This window comes from Mustela nigripes, chromosome 3, assembly GCF_022355385.1.
Source record: "Mustela nigripes isolate SB6536 chromosome 3, MUSNIG.SB6536, whole genome shotgun sequence".
Lineage (NCBI taxonomy): Eukaryota > Metazoa > Chordata > Mammalia > Carnivora > Mustelidae > Mustela > Mustela nigripes.
Window position 1 is genome coordinate 156,462,957 of NC_081559.1, and position 19,364 is coordinate 156,482,320.

General features: G+C 40.7%; 2 protein-coding genes across 6 annotated transcripts in view; one reads left to right on the top strand and one right to left on the bottom strand.

The window, feature by feature from the left end:
* The window catches only part of INTS8 (integrator complex subunit 8), a 48,120-nt gene extending 47,777 nt beyond the window's left edge, over nt 1-343 (top strand). For both annotated transcript variants that reach the window (XM_059394882.1, XM_059394881.1), the window contains one exon: nt 150-343. In XM_059394882.1, coding sequence (XP_059250865.1) covers nt 150-177 — 28 coding nt within the window. In that variant the 3' untranslated portion in view covers nt 178-343. The remainder of the gene's footprint in view (nt 1-149) is intronic.
* Nucleotides 275-14,350, bottom strand: CCNE2 (cyclin E2). 4 transcript variants are annotated; one of them, XM_059394886.1, is made up of 12 exons: nt 14,221-14,350; nt 12,297-12,336; nt 12,114-12,210; nt 11,982-12,035; nt 10,892-11,043; nt 9,874-10,009; nt 7,517-7,663; nt 6,235-6,330; nt 4,814-4,948; nt 3,020-3,131; nt 2,100-2,257; nt 275-1,738 (listed from the first exon to the last, which is right to left on the bottom strand). In XM_059394886.1, exons 2-12 carry the CDS (start codon nt 12,308-12,310, stop codon nt 1,625-1,627), a joined length of 1,215 nt encoding a protein of 404 aa, XP_059250869.1. In that variant the 5' UTR covers nt 12,311-12,336; nt 14,221-14,350; the 3' UTR covers nt 275-1,624. The 4 variants fall into 4 exon arrangements, with proteins under 4 accessions (XP_059250869.1, XP_059250866.1, XP_059250867.1 ...); XM_059394883.1 differs by lacking the exon at nt 14,221-14,350 and adding an exon at nt 13,520-13,735; XM_059394884.1 differs by lacking the exon at nt 14,221-14,350 and adding an exon at nt 13,264-13,328.
* Nucleotides 14,351-19,364: the final 5,014 nt, after the last annotated feature.

Genomic DNA, 19,364 nt, shown 5'->3' on the forward strand with positions numbered 1-19,364 from the left:
TTTTTATTAATTTCTTCCATCTCTCTCATCATTTACAATTAGAGGTTAACTAATCATTAAGCTGAGTGTTAGTATGTAGGTAGTTTTATATTATGTTTACTAGTATTTTTTACCACACCTGTAATAATGTCACTTTCTTGTTTTGGAAGATCAAAGCCATCGGCCAGACAGAACTGAATGCAAGCAACCCAGAAGAAGTGTTACAGCTGGCAGCACAGAGAAGGAAAAAAAAGTTTCTCCAAGCAATGGCAAAACTTTACTTTTAAGCAGTTAGTTAAAATTTTTTAACTTTTATTTTTTAAACAATGGGCTAAAAATAAACAGTATTAGATTATATAATACATATGTACACATTTAGTGGTGTTTTCTTTTCAGACAATACTGAAAAAATTTAAAAACTATACAGAAGACTTCATACCATAACCATAGCTTAAATTTATAATTTCTTCAAAGGAAGAGATTCACATGTCCAGTAACAGAATAAACTAGCAACTTAGTATAATTTGTTTTCTATTTAGACTCCCTCTTGAGGCTGAAATTTCATTTTTTTAAAAAACTAAAATATGTATAAGTAGCTAGTCTATATACAGCAAGTTCTTATGTCAGGTTTTTTTTGTTTGTTTTCAATAAATAATCTAGCAGTCAGTATACATTTATTACGTTTCTGCCTTATGAAAATAAGTTTAGGTCAAGTGTTAAGCTTTATCACTTTGACACTGTCCTTAACTCATAATGTAGGAATTTAAAAAGGACCTTAATAATTTTGCAAACATAAATAGTCTTAGTCACACTAAATTAAGAAAAAGTCCTTGGGGATATCTTGGAGTTAGTAAAGTGACTTTCTCATATAAATAGGTTGAAAGGGTACTTCTCCACTTAAATTGTGATGTACAAAAAGTTATTATAAAGCAACCTCTGTGTCAAAGCCCAAAGTAGGAGCTACAACATTTATCTTGTTTAAAATTTCTTTGGTATTCCCCCTTTTTAGAGCACAGTTTAAGCACCATGTTCATCTAAGCCTTATTGGTTAAAAAATGTTATGGCAAGGCAAATGTATCAGTTAAAAAACAGATTAAAGTTCATTTGTAAAAATTCAAGTCTTATAATAGCTTGCTACAGCAGCTATAGATAAATTAGTCACCTTATTATAAAACTAAACCTTTGTAAACAAGTTTAAATTTTATTTTCAGAGACCAAATTGCACTAGTCAAGAATATGAATTTTGCGAATCTAGAAACTAGATTCAAAGTATTGTATTACTCATGTCCCCTTTAAGGTAGCACTTGTCTAGTCTAAAACTCCAATGATAAAATTCTTAATTTATCAAGATAAACATAGTAACACTGGATCAAAAAAATTCTTACGGCATAAATTGTGGCTGGCTTCTATCCAGTCATGCTGGGAATGAAGTCATCTTTGTAAACAAGTCCAGCTGTTTAAACAGCTAACCTAGGAATTTCTTCCTTAATGCCAATTTTAAGTGTTTTTTCTTAAAATCAAAGAATGGCAGTGAAACTTCTGAATTGGCTAGGACAGTCATAGCACTACTTTCCTGAAAACTTTAGTAGTTCAGTTCTATGAAATTCTACCCAATATTCAATTCCAACTTGTTTGCCAGTTCACTTTAGTGTTTTCCTGGTGGTTTTTCAGTGCTCTTCGGTGGTGTCATAATACCTCCACTGCACACTGGTGACAACTGTCCACCCTTTCTGAAAGTGTTTACATAATTTACTTCATCCTGTACATGTGAAGAAATCATGCAGAGATTAATAGGTAAGCACTGACAGTAAAACAAAACCCAGATTTTTTGGGTATTAACCTGAGACTACTTAGGCCTCGTGTAGGTTTCTGTCTTTGAAAGCATGACTAATCACGTTTTAGAGATACAACGGTTTGAACTGCCTACTTTAAAAACTCTTATCTGGAATACTGGCATTGATCTTGAGACACTCCACAAATCTTGCTGTGACATTAGTGTGCCCATAAGAACTTTCTAGCCCCTAGTAGCCTAAACCATTGCCCTAAAGTATTTCTAGTATCCTTACTATCAGTTTCAGTGACTTACTAGATAAAACCCAGAAGCCCCACTAGAAACATACCAGCATAGCCAGATAATTCGTATGTGTCTGGATATTGTGTCTATCTTCCATAGAAATCTTCTTGAAAATCTTCAGCTTCACGGGGCTAGAACTTTTTACTACGCTGACAAAAGGCACCATCCAGTCTACACATTCAGATATGTTGTCCCATTCCAAACCTAGACAGAGGAAAGTTTAGGAAAATGTGAAGGTTCCATCAGAAACGGTCTTTAAACTTAGTTTGAGAGTGCTAAACTGCTTTAACTTGTTGGAACTTGATTCTGGCCTTTTATTTTTTAAACTTATTTATTAAAGAACACATGTTAGCAGCAGAGGGAGAGGGATAGACTCCACAAAGAGTGTGGAGCCCACCATGGGGCTCGATCCCATGACCCAAGATCATAACCTGAGCTGAAATCAAGAGTCAGACAACCCACGAGCTATCCAGATGCCCTGATTTTGGCCTTTTAATAATGTGACCAATCAACTTAGAGCCTTTTTTTCTTTTAAAGGATGTATTCATTTGAGAGCACTTGAGCAAGGAGAAGGGAGGGGCAGAGGAGCAGACTCCCCAGAGTGCAGAACCAAAAACAGGATTTGATCCCCAAAACCTGAGCCAAAACCAAGAGTTGGACATTTAACCAACTGAGCCACCGAGACTTAGAGCTTCTTAATCAGTACCTTCTATATATGAAACAAATTGTCAAAACCCAAAGAACTCTTAGAGCTTTATCCGTGTTGACTAACTTGAAATGGATGTAATTTACATTTGATCTTTTTGTTTATGGATATATATTGACAATTAGAAAGTACTTCTAACAAAAGGGAACATAATGGCTAAACTAATTTTCTTCCATTTTAATAGAAAGCTAAAGTTGATAAAAGCCCCTTTAATATTTAGTTGTAAACATATAAGAAGATAACAAAATACAGTGCCTTACCTGAGGCTTTCTTCACCACTTCAATAGAGGTAAAGTGGCATAAGGCAGCGGCAGCCAATATTCTGTACTGGAACTCTAATGAATCGATGGCTAGAATACACAGATCTAAAAGCTAACCAAGGGAAAAGCAAAAGTACACATATTTAAGAGGAGAAAGGATGAGTGATACATGTTGCTACTAAAGATGAGTCAGGTACAATTTTAGAGTACTTAAGAAGTGGATCCATATGCCAAGAATTGCTAAACTAAGGGATCCAAAGGTAATTTCCTTGAGAGTGGTGGCTTGAGTTAGGAAGTGAACAGACAAGGATTGTTAGGATGTGGTGTGCTCTGTAATAGTAGGAGGGGCACCTAATCCAGGGTGGGGAAGACTTGTGCTGTTTAAATCCTTTTTTTTTTTTTTTTTAAGATTTTATTTCAGAGAGAGAGATAGAGGGAATATAAGCATAGGGAGTGGGAGAGGGAGAACAGGCCTCCCAAAGAGCAGGGAGCCTGATGCAAGGCTCGATCCCAGGACCCTGGGATCATGACCTGAGCCAAAGGCAGACACTTAAGATTGGGCCACCCAGGTGTCCCTGTGCTGCTTAAATCTTAAAAAAACAGGATAGCTAAGAAGATTGGAAGGTGTATTTTACATATAGGGAACAGCATTTGCAAATGAGAAATGAGACAAATGAGAAAGTATTCCTTGCCCTTAGAACTCCTAGTTCAGAACAAAGGAATTCCTTTCCTTCATTCCTTATTTAAAGTGTGGGGGGGGGGGGCAGTGGCTGGAGAGGGATAGATTAGATCATAGATTAGCCTAGGTTAGATCATAAAAGGTCCTTAAGAATTCTAGTTCTGATTACTGAAATTACTGGAGGACTTTAAATCAGGAAAGCTACATTTTAAGAATGATCCTTTAGAAACGTGTTCCCCCTGTATCTGCTTCACTGTAGTCTAAACAGTGAGATTATTTAAAAGGCGGTATAATGGAGAAGAATGGTGTAAAACGGCTAGATTTCAGAGGCCTAAGGTGAATACCTGTGCAATGAAATAAACTGAGCAGAAGACTTAGAAATAAACAATACAGATACAGTAATTACCAGTTTATCAAATGTTTGTTCTCGTTTGTTACAAAATGTTATAAAATGAACCAATTCTAATATTTTACTGGTAATTCAGTGTTAGTGTTCATAATTGTGTTGACTAGATTTAAAATAAAACTAAGTTTCACCCTAGGTTATTTAAAACCCATCCCAGTATGCCACAGTTCCTTCAATTCCATATGTAAGCTTTTCATATCCTACATAGAATTAGAACACAGAACAGTTACAGTGGCCTTTAAGATACTTAGGAGAAGCAGGCAGGAAAGAACATTTGTTACGATGGCCTAGGAAAGCATAATTTGAACCTAATTTAAAACAAAAAAATCTTAATTCTAAAGTACAAAGTAGGCACTCTTTGTATTCAAATAAGAATAAGATAATCATATAGAATAATTTCACATCAAACTAAAGGCAACTGGCTATATGTCTTTTTCCATTTTATATATCAAAAAGAGGTATTTAACTCTACTTTGAACTCAAAGAATGGAAAGTATTCATAATACATTTAAACTCTAAGTTTAAAAAGTTTGTTTTCTAGAATTACTAAGCAATATAAGTATTGGGAACAGAATTTTATGCATCAGTTTTGTTCTTGTCAATTAAGGAGTGGATTTAATTCATTATGCTTTTTATTATATAACTTAGTTAAGACTTTAAATGCACTGAACAGCTATAATAAACATTAGCATATATTCATTAAAAATACCTGAGCTATTTGAATGAACTTTTCCTGAGAATACTGAGGTAGAAGAACTTTAGGAGCATCCTTAAGAGCATCAACTTGGAGGAAGAGATTTAGCCAGGAGATGACTGTTACAGGACAGAGTTCCCATTTTAAAGCCTGTTAATGGAATTAAAATACCTGTTAATAAATGGAAATATGTACACACTATAATACATAGTTACTTTATTAGTCATTTAAAAACTTTCTGCTTTAGGTTTATTTCTTCCTAGGAATTTTATTGACCCTTATTTTTATTAAAAATATTTATAGGTACCTCAGGATGTAAAGGTGCTTATATTTTACAGTCTACTAATAGAGGCCCCTTTATAATTCTCTAGTTGTCTTTCTTTAAAAAGCTTACTACGTCTGGTATTCATTCATCCTCTTATTTCTTGCAGCGCCCCTGGTCTTCCACATCTATTATTATTTATTGAAACTGCCTTTGTAAAATTGTATTCAGTGACCAGAGCTAATTCCATGTAGATCTTTTCATGATCTTTGATGGCTTCTTGTCAAATTTAAAAGTTTAGAACAAAAAAGACAAATCCCGATTTATGATATACTCTCCTCCATGAGGCCCTAGGACTTTACCATTTACAAGCAGTCTAAAATAATTAGGTGAGAACCGTGTTACAGAAAACTCCATCTCCTCTTTACCTACTCCTTATAGTGTGCTTCAAGCCTGAATAAGGTTATTGTTAGAATGGCATCTTTCTGGTAAGCTGATATTTAACAGAGCTATGAATATGAATAGATTGTAAACATAATTTACAAAATATAAATTTATAATTTATAATAAATATAGTTTAGATAATCTATAAAAAGTCCTTGTTTTCTGGTGTGTCCTATATATAAACTCAGGGTGTTCAAATTTAATAACATACTTTCTAGTTGCTAACATTCAGCGTTTACTTTAATTCAGGGCCTGATTAAACACCTTTATGCTTCTCTTCTCCATGCTTGTTAATAGTCCTTTTTTGCATATAGAAAGAAAAAAGACAAATAATTTTCATTCTGTATCTACTGGAAGAAGGGGGGGGCAGTATCAGAACTAAGATTTGAATTATCAGAATAAAATGTCAGAACTAAGATTTGAATTGTTGGAATTCATTTGTATAGACAAATGAATTAGGCTATGTTAATTATACTTTTCAAAGTGTTTTCCTTAACTTTAAGAAAATAATATATTCTCAATAGAAACAAAGACACAGAAAATGAAGAATCTACAGGTTATGTAAATTCCACTCTGTCTATATACCATTGTCAGTATTTTGATACATTAACCTCTTTGAACTGATCCTAATGCTGAGTGAAACCTGTTTTCACTATTTACATTGTGGTCTTTCAGATTCAGTAGTAACTACTAACTTAGTAAATAGCAAAATAGACAATAAATTTATTACCTTTAATATAATAAGTTCCATTCTTAAGATATCCTCTTCACTGCAGGCACCATCAGTAACATAAGCAAACTCTTGTAGTTTAGGAGCATATATTTCCTTTAAAGTGGATTTTTAAAAAATTAAGCACAGTTGAGATTGAGATTAAAACAAAAGGTTATATAGAAACCACATACAGGCTTCATTTTTAAGGACAGCTTCATAAAGTGATTATGTGTCTTAGTAACAAGATTTTTCACAGATGTAGGAGTCTGAATCAGCCAACTACATTGACACTTATTTTCATAGACTTGATCTTGAATTTCAATTAATAAACAACTAGAGTATCTTAAAATATTTCAGTTAAAAAACAAAAAGCCATATTTTAAGACTCCTTATTTATATTGGCCACACCAAAACAAGACACTTCAACAAGGTTTAGAAACTACTGAAAACAGTTCCTTTATAAAGGTGTGGTACATCAAGAAATATGTTGTGCAGTTTGGCTGACAGGTCTGTCTTAACAGCCCAGAGGAAAACAAAATGATCAGAGTAGAAACGAGGCCTGCTACAGATGAGAACAGGTTAAACATCAAGAGTTCAGTCTAGAAAGATACCTGAAGCACACAGTAAGGATAGACCGAACACAAAATTATTTACCAAATATGTCAGAATTGGGAGATAGCTCTTGGTGCTCAAAAGACAAATTTGGAAGAAAAACACACTTAGATTAAGGCCTGATTCACAGTCCCTCTCCAACTCTCAAAATGATGACAAGTTTCAAAACTTTCAGAAGAAAGTATGATATCCAAAATGGATTAAGAAAAACAAGATTATGTGAAAGAAAACCTCAGGCAAAAAAGGGTTGCCTTCCATCCTGGCAGCACCACCCAAAAACAGAATATAGACCATTCAGTATATACAGACCATTATTTTAACCCAGCATAGTATTTATTTCATTTGATTGGTCAGTTAGTTTTCAAAGGCCATTCTATTGAAATCAAGTGCTGTATATGTATACAGACCACACTTTTGGTGTATTTTGTCCAGCAGAATGGACCATAGGATATTTCACCTAGATGCTTCCAGAATCTAATAAACCAGATGCTTATAATAGGCTCAGATACTAACAAAGGGAACTGTACTTATCTATCCAAATAAGTAATATCCAGAAAATGTTCTGGGGGAAAAAAACCCATTCAGCTTTCCTATAGAGTTAATGTCAAAAGCTGTATTTGCTGGGATTATTAATGTGTTGATTTAAAAAAGTGAGATATATGATCATGGATAAAGCTTGAGAACTCACCTCCAGTTTGGAAGCAATGAATAATGAGGTAATTCCAATGAGTTGAAGCATATTTTTATTTATATCCTTTTGTGTCAACATAAATCTATCAAAAAAGTCTTGCGCAAGGTAAAATGTTTCTCTATGAAGTGTGTATACCTCACATACCTAGAGAAGAATTCGAACATTTATAAATATTCTATGCATTTCTCCAAATTAGAAAGTTCTCACCTAAAATACCAGTCCTTAGAATACTTTCTTTTTTTTTCTTTTTTTTTTTTTTCTTTCGAATACTTTCAAGACCAAAATTGCTTTTTTAGGATAACAGAGCTAAGATTGGGCAGGGATATGGAGGGGGGTACTAATTATATACAAATACTAACATATACTAGGATATAGGATAAAAGAATCTATTACTATCCTCATTTACTTACTAGATTTTTTTTAAGTTATTTAAAGGTTTTATTTATGTATATGTCAGATGGAGCACAAGCAGGGGGAGCGGCAGGCAGAGGAAGAAGCAGATTCCCCACTGAGCAAACAGAACTTGATCCCAGGACCCTGGGAACATGACCTGAGCTGAAGGCAGATGCTTAACTGACCGTGGCACCCAGGTGTCCCTACTGTTACTAGTTTTATATATGTATTTTTTTCATATGGACTTAACTTATTCTCAGATATATTTATACTTTTGCTGACTGTGAGTGGAAACTTTTTTCCATTAGTTTCCTAATTGTTTATTACTGGTAAGTGGTTACGTTTTCATGCTTAGTTTATAATTTTAACAGCTCGAGATGATTCTCTTCACTGTTCTAGGTAGACATTTAACTACAAAATAACATTTTTTTCAGTGTTTTTAAACTTCATTTTTTTCAAGTTTTACTGTGTTGGCTAAGAATTTTTATAGAAGACAACTGAATGAACAACATTGGTGATAGACAAAGTCTTGATCTCATCCCTTGTTTCTTACTGTAATGGGAATTTCCCTAATGTTTCACTATTGTTAATAAACAGTATCTGTCATTTCCATACTTAGTATAGGGAAAACTTCAAATTCTGAACTCCAGGAAGTAGCAGCTTTATCGCCATTTTGAAGATGAGGAAACAGGGACGGAAGTACATGAGTTTCTAGTAAATTATGTGTTAAGGAACTCTTAGTTTACTACATATTTTGAAATGAGGAACAGAAACTGATTTTCAAAAAATGTCTTTCAAGTCTATCGACACTTTATGTTTCTCTTTTAAACTGTTAAGATAATATTGAACCATCTTTGCATTCATAGACTAAAAGGATATATACTAAGAAAAACTAGAGTTTAACACTGCTGGATTGATTATATTCTATAGTTTTGCATATAATCCTATTTAAGGGAAGATAGCAATAAATTTGATGGGCAACTACTGGATAAAGTCAGCGTAACCATAAAAAGGAAAAAAAAATCTATTTAATTGTGCTTAGGTTGCTTCCATGGTCACTAGGCACTCCAAAAGTAAAAATTCAGCCACCTTCTTGTACCCACATGACTGAAATATCTCCCCTGCTAGTCAGAATAAGAACTGATAACCTAACTCAAAAGGACAGTGTTTTATAATCTTAAAAACTTTTCTGATAGCTTCTGAGATCTACTCTGCCATGTATTATTCCACTGAAAAGCCTATAGTGTCATCTCTATCAAACACAGGGAAACTACAGAGTAAACATCCAAGGGCTGGAGAAAAATCAGTTTGTCATTTACACAAGTAATTTTCTCAATTTTAGAGACTCTTGGAATTATTATCCAGAGAAAAAGAATGGGCCTAAACAGAACATTCTGTCACAGATCTTTAGAGATTTGGAGAACACGCTTACTTCTTTAGATTAAGGTACAGTGTGTTTCAAAAAGGAATAAAGGTGTGTAATAAAGGGAAACTACATGAAGCCCAGAGGGCTTAGGGCCTCTGGATATTCAAAGCCTCATTATTTAGGACCTAGAAATCAGGATTCCAAATCATAATTTGATTTTGGTGATGTAGAAAAAGGACTTCTGAGGGCCAAAGCCTAGTCCTGGTTCTTCACTTTGCATAGCAGAATTCAAAATCTTTTCAACTATGTATATATTCTGTTTATCTTGATTATCCTCAGCATCTAGTGCCTGGTACACAGCAATTCCCACAGACACTAGGAGTTCTGAATTAAGTTTAGGTTGTATGGGATGCAGTACCTGTGTTACTTTATTCTCACAAAGCGGACATTTTCCATTTTGGTACTGTTAACTGCAGTATGTATCCCCCAAAAGATGGCTACTGAAAATATAGCAAGGGCACATGGAAAGCACATATACATCTAAATACTTTTCCATTATACAGAGATAAAGAAAATTTGTATTGGTGGAACATACCTCTAAAAGCCAGTCTAGAAGTATTGACCTCATCTGTGGTTCCAAGTCAGAATGCAGAACTTCAAAATGTTTGTCATGAACATACCTGGTCTCCTTTTTTAGCATGTTTAGCCAAACATCCTTTGAACATCCCCAGCTATAGAAGGGGAGAAAAGAATATGTAACCTACTTAATATTCAAGCTACCTGTTGTACAAAGAATCAACTTCAGGTATTGAAAAACAACTTTGAGTTAGAATTTGGAAGGAGGAGCTCTTAAAGTAAATTAGGAAAAAATTGCTACTTTAACTTTTAGAAACCATTTCTTTAGCATAAAAAAGCAGAAGCCTGAAATTGTACAGCAAGAACTTAGACTATGGCTTTCAAGAGTGCTTCCCCCATTTATAAATTAAAAGGCTTCCATTTAAGATAACAATATTTTCTCAAGAGCAACACTGCAAATTTAAATATTTAAGCATATAATCCCAGTAGAGACAAGTTCCAGTCATCTCTAAATAAATCAATAGTAAACTCACCTAAAGTGGTGGTGACTGGGGCAGAGTATAGTAAAGGGGAGGGATGGTGAGTTTAAATGTCTGCCCATTAATTTGTATATTAGAGCCAAATATACTACATTACATGCTTTGTATAAGCTGTACCTCTTAGTCATATTAACTAGAGAAAAGAATATAGGTATTTCTAAACTTGGTAAGAAATAGGGTTGATCTATCAAATGAAAATGTCTTACCTGTTAAAGTGCTTCCTTATTAAAATTTAGAAAAATGACTTAAACCTCATTTAAAAAGCCTCTAATGAGGCTTAGAGTATTCAACAAGTAAATGAAAAGCACTTCATAAAATCAGTATTTTAAATACCCATATCCTTTGCAAACATCACCATTCTCAGTACATGCATAAATATTAGTAAAGCAATTTTTGGATGTTTTTCGGTCTTCTAATGAAGGCAAAATAGGATTCAAGATAGTGTAATATACTAAGTAGTTTTAATCTTTGATATTAAATTATAAAAAATGTTCTTACCTTAAATCAGGCAAAGGTGAAGGATTAATAAAAAGATTTTTAAATCTGTAATTTGTAAATCGGGAGAAGTCACTTGTTCCTATTTCTTTGTGGGGTGTTTCAATGATAATACAAGGACTGATCCCCCCAGATAATACAGGTGGCCAACAGTTCTGTCATATAAAACAAAAATTTGTGCGAAAGAAAATCAGCTTTTGTCTTGGATGGAAGCTAGTATCTCTAAACATCTATAGTTTCCCCCAACACCACTGTTAGTTAACCACTGCTGACAATCTAGTTGACATTCATATTTTAGAATTCAGACACCGTTCATACGGATCTTCATACATAAAGAGTAACAGGTGGGGATGTTTTAGAGAACAAAATACAATTCTGGAAATATACAAGACATTAGATATTGGGGAAGGGAGTAATAACAAAATGCATCTGTAGTCAAACACTAATAATCACTTTCAAGATCATAAAACGGAAATTCTCCCTCTTTTCAATAGTGGTAAGGGCACCTTGTTTTATAAAAAGCTCCTCCCCCCACACCAGTTAAGTCTGCTTTCATACTTCAGAATACTATAAAGCAAAACCTTAAAAGTGGAATCAACTGATGTCAATTACTTAAATAGCTTTTAAAGGACCCTCTCCCCAACCAATGCTGGTTTCAAAGAGAACCATTGTCTCTAGTGTTCTCTGCACCACACATAGGGAGAATAGGTGGCAAAGGGCTATGTGCCAGTCTGTCAGTGACTTCTATCCTATTTATGCCCCAAGGAACAGCTATTAGGACCCTCCACTATAGTCAGAGAGGGAACAAAGAGCAGTACATTGGACAGATTAGGCGGGCCCTGGTGCACCAGGCGATTCCAAGAGGGAGGGATTTACAAAGAGGAACCAGCTGCTTCAAGGCAAACTTGATCTGCAGCTGTAGTAGGATTCAGGCACGTAAAAACCACCCAAAGATATGGGCCTTCTGCTGACCTCTAGGGGCATTCGAAGTAAAAGTGTCAGAGGTATCTTCCTATTGCATAGCAATAACACAATTTTATCATTTGTCCTGCATTTGTTTCCCCCAAGCCCACCCAGCCCAGTTCTGCATTACCCTAATCTCGTACTGCTGTTTCTTGGCGACCTCCTCTTTTCTTTTTTTGACATCCTGGAAAATAAAAAAGACCATTATTAACCTGAAGTCCCAGCAAAGAATTTCTGCTCTCTCCTCTCTCTCTCAACTCACCTGAGCTGTTTTTCTCCTCTTGGCCTGAATTATCTGGGCTTCCTGGGGGGAATCCGTCTGGCTGGGCTGGGGCTGTTGCTTAGCTTGTAAACGGCTACTACGGTGACATTTTTAAAAGAAAGTTTAATCAGGAGTTTAAAGCGCAGCAGCGAATTTTTAAACATATCTACAAGACAGTGTTACCTGCGTCTTGACATTCTCTTCTTTCAAGTGTGTGAAATCTCTGGAGGGGACAGGAAAAACGAGAGTCAAATATTGTCACCCATATTCTCCCAAGTGCCAATCAGACGCTCCTTCAGGGGTTTCGGCTAAGTCCCTCAGGAGATGGCCTGAGCCATTTGACCATGCTGTCTCACGCACTACAATGGTTATCTCACGGTATTAATTTTGGACACATGCCTGCGTCTCCTCAATTGAATAGACAGCCGGGACGCGAGTGTCTTCAAGAATTTACAAAGCACCCCAGCAAGGAGGCAGGTCTCCCCCAAAATGGGTCTTTTCTGCGCCCTCCATCCTCTCTCCCGGAACCCCGACGGGGGCTTGGGCAGCGCCCCCACATCCCCCCTTCCATCCTGGACGAGTCCCGGAGAGAGAGGGGGTTGTGGAGGCGAAACGCTGTAGAGAAGCCGGTTCCGCGCCAATTTGGAGAGCGGCGGTGGCGGGGAAGCAGGGGGCGGAGGGAACGGAGACTTGTGTCACGTCCTTCAGTCTCCGTTCCCTCCTTCCCAGCCCCACCGGGCCCTGCCTGTTGCTTGAAGGGGCACCGGGACCCCGACTCCAGATGGGGGTGGGAGTGAAAGGAAAGAGAGTTAAAGGGGAAACTGGAGTGGTCAGGGAGCTCTTCGCCCGTGAAGGGAACCCAGACCCCTATCCTCCCTCCCGCGGGAGAGCTCCCCTAACGAGTGTGGGCGAGAGAAGCCCCTAGAATGAGGGCATTTTCCGTGGCCTCCCCCTTCGGGGCAGTCTTCCACCCCCCGCCGCCTCCCCGGCTCCCTGCCAGAGATCCTGACAGGGACGCAACGCGGGAAGCCATCCGCCCCAGCCGCCTATTTCTCAGCCTTCCCATTTTTCCTCCTCTAGGCTCCCGCCCGCGGGAAGAATCGGCCCCGTAGGCTTTCTTTCCTCCCGCACTCCGCCCTATGCCCGGCACCTTCTCACCGCTGGACCCGCTACCGCTCCGCTCTCAGCTGGCGCCGGCGCCAACCCAATATATAGGCCGGGCCGGGCCCGCCCCGCACGCATGCGCCTCACACTGACACCTCCGGACTGCGCGCTCCCCTCTCCCGCGCGCCCGCCCCGCAGGCCCGCGCGCCGCGCCCTGATCTCAGTCCGCGCCCACCCACCCCGAGGGGCCGGGGCCAGCTTGCCCAGGCCCTCAGTCCGCGTTCACCTGCTCTCCACCTCACCTGCCTGCGCGGCCCGGAGGCGGGAGGGAGTCTCTCAGAGGCTCCTCCTCCGAGGATTGGTTCCCGGCCGCTCTGCTTCCGCATCTCCCGCCAGTACTTTCAATTTCCCTCCCGCCCTCAACTCCCAGGTCCCGTCCACGTCAGGCCGCGGCTCAGTCCCGGCCTACGGCCAGGTGGAGGCGTCACGGGTGAGCATAGAGTACTGAGGTAGTGGCCCTCCTGCGGCGCACCGTGGCGGTCCCGCTAAGGCCTCAAGGAACCCGATTCTGTCGGGAAAGACGCCAGGGCCGGGAGGGCCCGCCCCTGCGGGAGGAGCGCCGCTTCGGCTGGCGAGCTGGCCAATGGGAGGCGACGACGGCGGCACAACGTGGAGCTGCTGCAGAATGTAAACACAGCCCGGCGCGCGGCGGGCCACGTGGGTCCCCGCGCGCCCCCCGTCGGGTCCGGGACCACCGGGGCCGGCCGCGGCACCCGAGGGCAGCCATTCTCTGCAATGCCGGTCTTGCACTTTGCTCCAGCCCGCCGACGGAGGTTCGTATCAACCCTCTTCCCGCTCCCCGCTCCGCCGACCGGTTACCTCCCATGGATGGGTCCCTCCGCACCCCGCCGCCTTTCCCCGGCCCGGCGCCTTCCCACTCCGAAGTCCCCGCGCTCAGAGAACGCTCGCGCCAGGCCGCACCCTCCCTTCCTGTCCTCCGGACCTGAAGTTCCGGGGCCCCCCACGAGTAAAACGTCTCTTCAGAGCGGGTCCGGGGGCAGCATCCCGCCTTCCCCTGAGAGCGGTGGCTCTCCCGGGTTGGGCCGGGAGAACTGCCCCCACCACGTGCAGCCCGCGGGCCGACCCGCCGCGCCCCGCCCCGCCCCGCCGCCGCCAGCGCGCCCTGCGGAGCCCGCGCGAGTTGCCCGCGCTGGAGGGAGCCGCCCGCCTCCGAGCTGTAATAGCAGGAGGCGGGCCCGACGCGTTTCCTTCTCTTTCCCCCCCTAGCCAGACACAGGGGTGCCCTCGCTACCTCTATCACCGCCCCTCTCGTGCGCGCCCCGGACTGGCCATCTCCAAGTAGGACAAGCCGTTGATAGTCCGCCAACAGGTTTGGCGGCGGGAGAGGTGGGGCGGGGACGCCTACGGGAACAAAGACCCCCGCGGCGGAGGAGCCGAGCGCAGGCTCCCGGGAACTCGCGGCTGGTCGGGCCGGCCGCGGGCTGGTGGCTTCGGCGCTTTGCCTGGCCCGGCGCGAGCCGCTGGGGTAGGGCCAGGGATACGAAGGCGCTCGGGCCGGCGCGGTGGCGCGGCCCGGGCGGGAGCCCTTCCCGAGATGCACCAGGAGGCGGCAGCGGGATCGACCCGCGCCCCCGCCCGGCGCCCTTTGTGCGGCTGGGTCCGGGCGGCCCTGGGAGCCTAGAAATAGCCGCAGCTCTTCGGGATTTCGGGCCCGCAAGGCCAACTGTTTTTCATGCTCCCTCTCTCGATTCTTTTAACGACAGTCTCGTGCCTCCCGCAAAATCATTGTTTCTCCCCGGTATTAACGCAGGAGAAAATAGGAAGAGCCTTGCCTCAGGTGGCATAGAATCAGGAGAGGCCCAGAATCTAGTCGGTCCCAAGAAGCTTGATATCGTTATAATGCTTAGGATGGCGCTCTCGTTCCGGAAGGAGTTGCCTCCGTTTGCAGTCAACTCAGAACACTTGGCGGTAAAAAGCTTAGAGATGTCACAGCATGATGGTAAGAAAAGGGAGGTCTACCAACAAGTGTCTGTTACCTTGACGGACGCAAAACGGGCGGCCTAAATGAGTGACGGTGATAATCAAAATATACTGAAAACTAGGGATGTCCATGAACATTTGTAGGATTAATCTTGGAGTATGTATGTATTGTATGCCCAGCACTGGGCTAATTAATAAATTACTTGTAAACAAGACATGTAATTAGAAATGTTCTTTGCTCAGTGCCCTTGGCTATGAAGTGAATACGGTGCAGTCGTAGTAAGAAAGAAATCAGAAGCAATCTCAAGACTGCTTTGTCTGGAACCAACAGGGTGAATTCTGCCATATTACAAACAGCTGGATGGTTAAATGGGACTAAAAAGGACATGGGTTTACTCTCAGATGGACCCTGGTTCCAGTCTTGTTCTGCTGCAAGATACTGAGTTCCTCTGAGTAGGGGTTTTCTCCCGAAAACACAGAAGATACTCATTTCAAGGCTCTTTCTAAAGATTACATTTGATAATACATAGAGAGACCCTCTCTTGTGTATGTTACCTGTCACAGAGAGATGCTCAGTCCTTGCTCTTCGCTCCTCCGTCCCCCTGCCTCCCCCGTTACTAGTTCACACCCATGGAATTTGAGTTGTTTGAAAGATCTGCAATAAAATGAAGCAGAATTAGGAAATTGCTGTTTCCCAGAATTTTGTTCATGTAGTCATCCTTTTGGATACTTACTTCAGACTTCTTTTTTTTCTTAAGATATATTTGTTTGTCAGAGAGAGACAGAGATCACAAGTAGGCAGAGAGGTAGGTAGAGAGAGAGGGGGAAGCAGGCTTCCTACTGAGCAGAGAGCCCCATGTAGGGCTGGATCCCAGGACCCTGAGACCATGACCTGAGCCAAAGGCAGAGGCTTAACCCACTAAGCCATCCAAGTGCCCCCAGACAAAATTTTTTTTTTAAAGTTTTTAAAAGTTTTTTAATTCCAGTAATCTCTGTAACCAACATGGGGCTTGAACTCATGAACCCCCTCCCCAAGATCAAAAGTCATAGACTCTTCCAACTGTCTAGAGGCCAGCTAGATGCCTCTAGACATCATCTTTCAATATGTTATCTTTGTTTCACATTTTAGTCCCCTCATTTCCTACTGATCTCGCTTTTACAATTCACTTATTTTGCGTGACCTCAGGGTTATGTGATTCAGCCCGGAGTTGTGCTTTGTGCTCAGCAAGGAGTCTGCTTGAGATTTTTTTCTCCCTCTCCCCTTTATTCTCTCTCTCTCTCAAATAAATAAATCTTTGAAAATTCACTTTGAAATGTATATTCTTTCATGCTTGTGATAATTTTAGAAATTTTGGCATTTTCTAAAGTATACTTTTTCCATTGTTCATGTAAAGTTAAAACACCATGTTAAATAAAGTATTGGCCTCTACAGTGCTTTTATTTTCAGGGAAAAGGACAGGGAGAAAAACAAGACTTTTAGAGGAATACCTTTAAAAAAGGCTCAGTTCACTTATTTCTTGCTTCTGTACCTTTTCCTCTCCATGCCTCCTCTGCAAAACCTTCCTAAACCCCTTTATCTCTGCTCTTCAGTTCTGCTCACCTCACAGTACTGTAATTACCTATTAAAAATGTCCTTTATCTCCAACTAGGCCTTGGATCTTTTCATTTTTTTTTTTTATAGTCAGTACCCAGCAGTTCAAAGGCCTTCAGAGTAGGACCTTGGTAAATACTGAATTGAATTATGCATGGGATATCCCATTATAGAACTTCAGTTCTCAAAGGCTAGAGTGATGGATTGTAGAATTATTCACCAATTAATAATAAGGTTTTTTAAAATCCTATTTTTTAGAAAATTTTAGATATACAGAAGAATTGAGAGGGTAGAACAAAGCTTCCATATATTCCTTTACCCTCCCTGACCACCTCACAGTTTTTCCTATTATTGACACATTAGTGGGGTACATTTATTACCATACGAATAATGTCAATGCATTATTTTGAACTAAAACCCATGCTTTATTCAGATTTCATCAGTTTTACCCTAATGTCTTCTTATTGCTCCTGGATCCAAACCCATCACATTTAGAACTCATGTCTCCTTGAGGTTCCTCTTGGCTGTGACAGTTTCTCACATTTTCCTGTTTTTTTTTTTTTTTTTTTTTTAAGATTGTTTTTATTTATTTGACAGACAGAGATCACAAGCAGGCAGAGAGGCGGGCAGAGAGAGGAGGAAGCAGGCTCCCTGCTGAGCAGAGAGCCCGATGCGGGACTCGATCCCAGGACCCTGAGATCATGACCTGAGCCAAAGGCAGCGGCTTAACCCACTGAGCCACCCAGGCACCCCCATTTTCCTTATTTTTTTACGTCTGACAGTTTTGAGGGGTGCTGGCCAAGTATTTTGTAGGATGCCTTTTTTTTTTTTTTTAAGATTTTATTTATTTATTTGAGAGAGAGAGAGCAGGAGTGGGGGGGGGGGGCGCAGAGCAGAGGGAGCCAGATGTGGGGCTCTATCCCAGGATCACGATGGGAGCTAAAGGCAGCCACTCAACTCACTGAGCCACCCAGGTGGCCCTGTAGGATAACTTTCTAGTGAAATTTGTCTTATGTTTTTCTAATGGTTAAATTGAGGTTATAGGTTTGGAGGAAGAATATCATAGAGGCAAAGTGCCATTTTCATCATATCATATCAAGAGTACATATTATCATCGCGGTTTATGACTGTTGATGTTGACCTTGATTACCTAATAGTGTTTGTCTGGCTTTTGCATTGTAGACTTACTTCCCCCATCCCCACCCTCAAATACTATACTGCTTGGGAAAAAATCACCATGTCCAGCCCACAGGGAAGGAGTGGGGAGCTATGCCTCTCGTCTTCAAGATAAAATATCTACGTTATTTATTTGGAGTTCTGCTACATTTGTCTCTTCTCTCCCATTTACTATCTCATTCAGTGATTTATTTATATTAGTATACACTCATAGATATTTACACTTTTTGTTTTGTTTGTGTATTTTGAAGTATTATTCAGTATTACTTTATCTTATTGCTCAAATTGTTCTAGCCTTGGCCAGGGTATTTTTAATACTTTTTTTGGTCATAGAGTTGATTTGAAATTAATCAAAAATGAGTATGACTAAATGATAACCAGTATATCTCCTATGAAGAGGGAACTAAAACTTTGTAACATTAAACGTGTTTATTCATCTTAGTCAAAACTCATCAACAGAAAAAAAAAGTCCTTTCATATTTTAATACTGAATTGCCCATTAGACTATTCCTTTAATTGCCTCATCAAGGACATTTTCCAGTGAACCTGTTTTTTCCCTTTTTTTGTACTGCTGAGTGCTGGTACCATGACTACTAGTATAGTTTTGATGAAGTCCCAGAACCTAAGTCAGGTTCGGTGGGGTGAGGAGGTTCGGAGCCGACGACTAAAGAATTCTTAAGATGTCGTTGGTGCAAAAGGTGATTTATTAGAGCACGGGGACAGGGCCCGTGGGCAGCCACCGTCTTCATTTATGCTAGGACACCAGCCATTTTCACCCCCACTGCCATTTGCATCATCACAGCAAACATTAACACCAGGAAAACAGTTTTGACCTTGTGATCTCCTTGAAGGGGGCTTTGGGACTCCAGAGGTCCCCAGATCACACACTGAGAACTGCAGATCTAGTTTCCAAAGCAGAATGCTAGGAGTCATCTTAGTTATTCCTTTCTTCTTTTTTCTGAGCCTCATAATTATAACTAGTACTTCCTGAGCGGAGCTAAGCTCTACTTTAAGCTTTTCCATTGTATTAACTCCTTGTAGTCCTGCACCAGCACAACGAGGCAGGTGCTGTTACTGTCATCCCCACTTCAGAGATGAGACACAAACGTAGTTTCCCTGGGACCGGTGGCAGGGTCTGACTTCAGCACTCGTGCGCTGTGCTGCTTCCAGGTACTACCAGGTCGTTTCCAAATTAATCCTTTTTCCCCTCCACCTTAGTTCAGTACGACTCCAGTCTCTCCTCAGTTAGTGCAGTGATCTCCTAACTGGTTCTCCTGACATGTGTTAACCCCTCTAATCTGCTTTCCGATGTATTGCCAACGCTTTTTTCTTTCTTTTCAAGATTTTCTTTATTTGAGAGAGAGAGAACATGGAGAGGG

What these genes read in the sequence shown, in the direction of transcription:
- CCNE2 (XM_059394886.1), bottom strand. An exon ending in TCATTGCTTCCAAACTGGAG is followed by an intron (nt 6,331 to 7,516) that starts GTGAGTTCTCAA and finishes TCCACTTTAAAG; the next exon opens with GAAATATATGCTCCTAAACT. An exon ending in TGGAACTTATTATATTAAAG is followed by an intron (nt 4,949 to 6,234) that starts GTAATAAATTTA and finishes TTCCATTAACAG; the next exon opens with GCTTTAAAATGGGAACTCTG.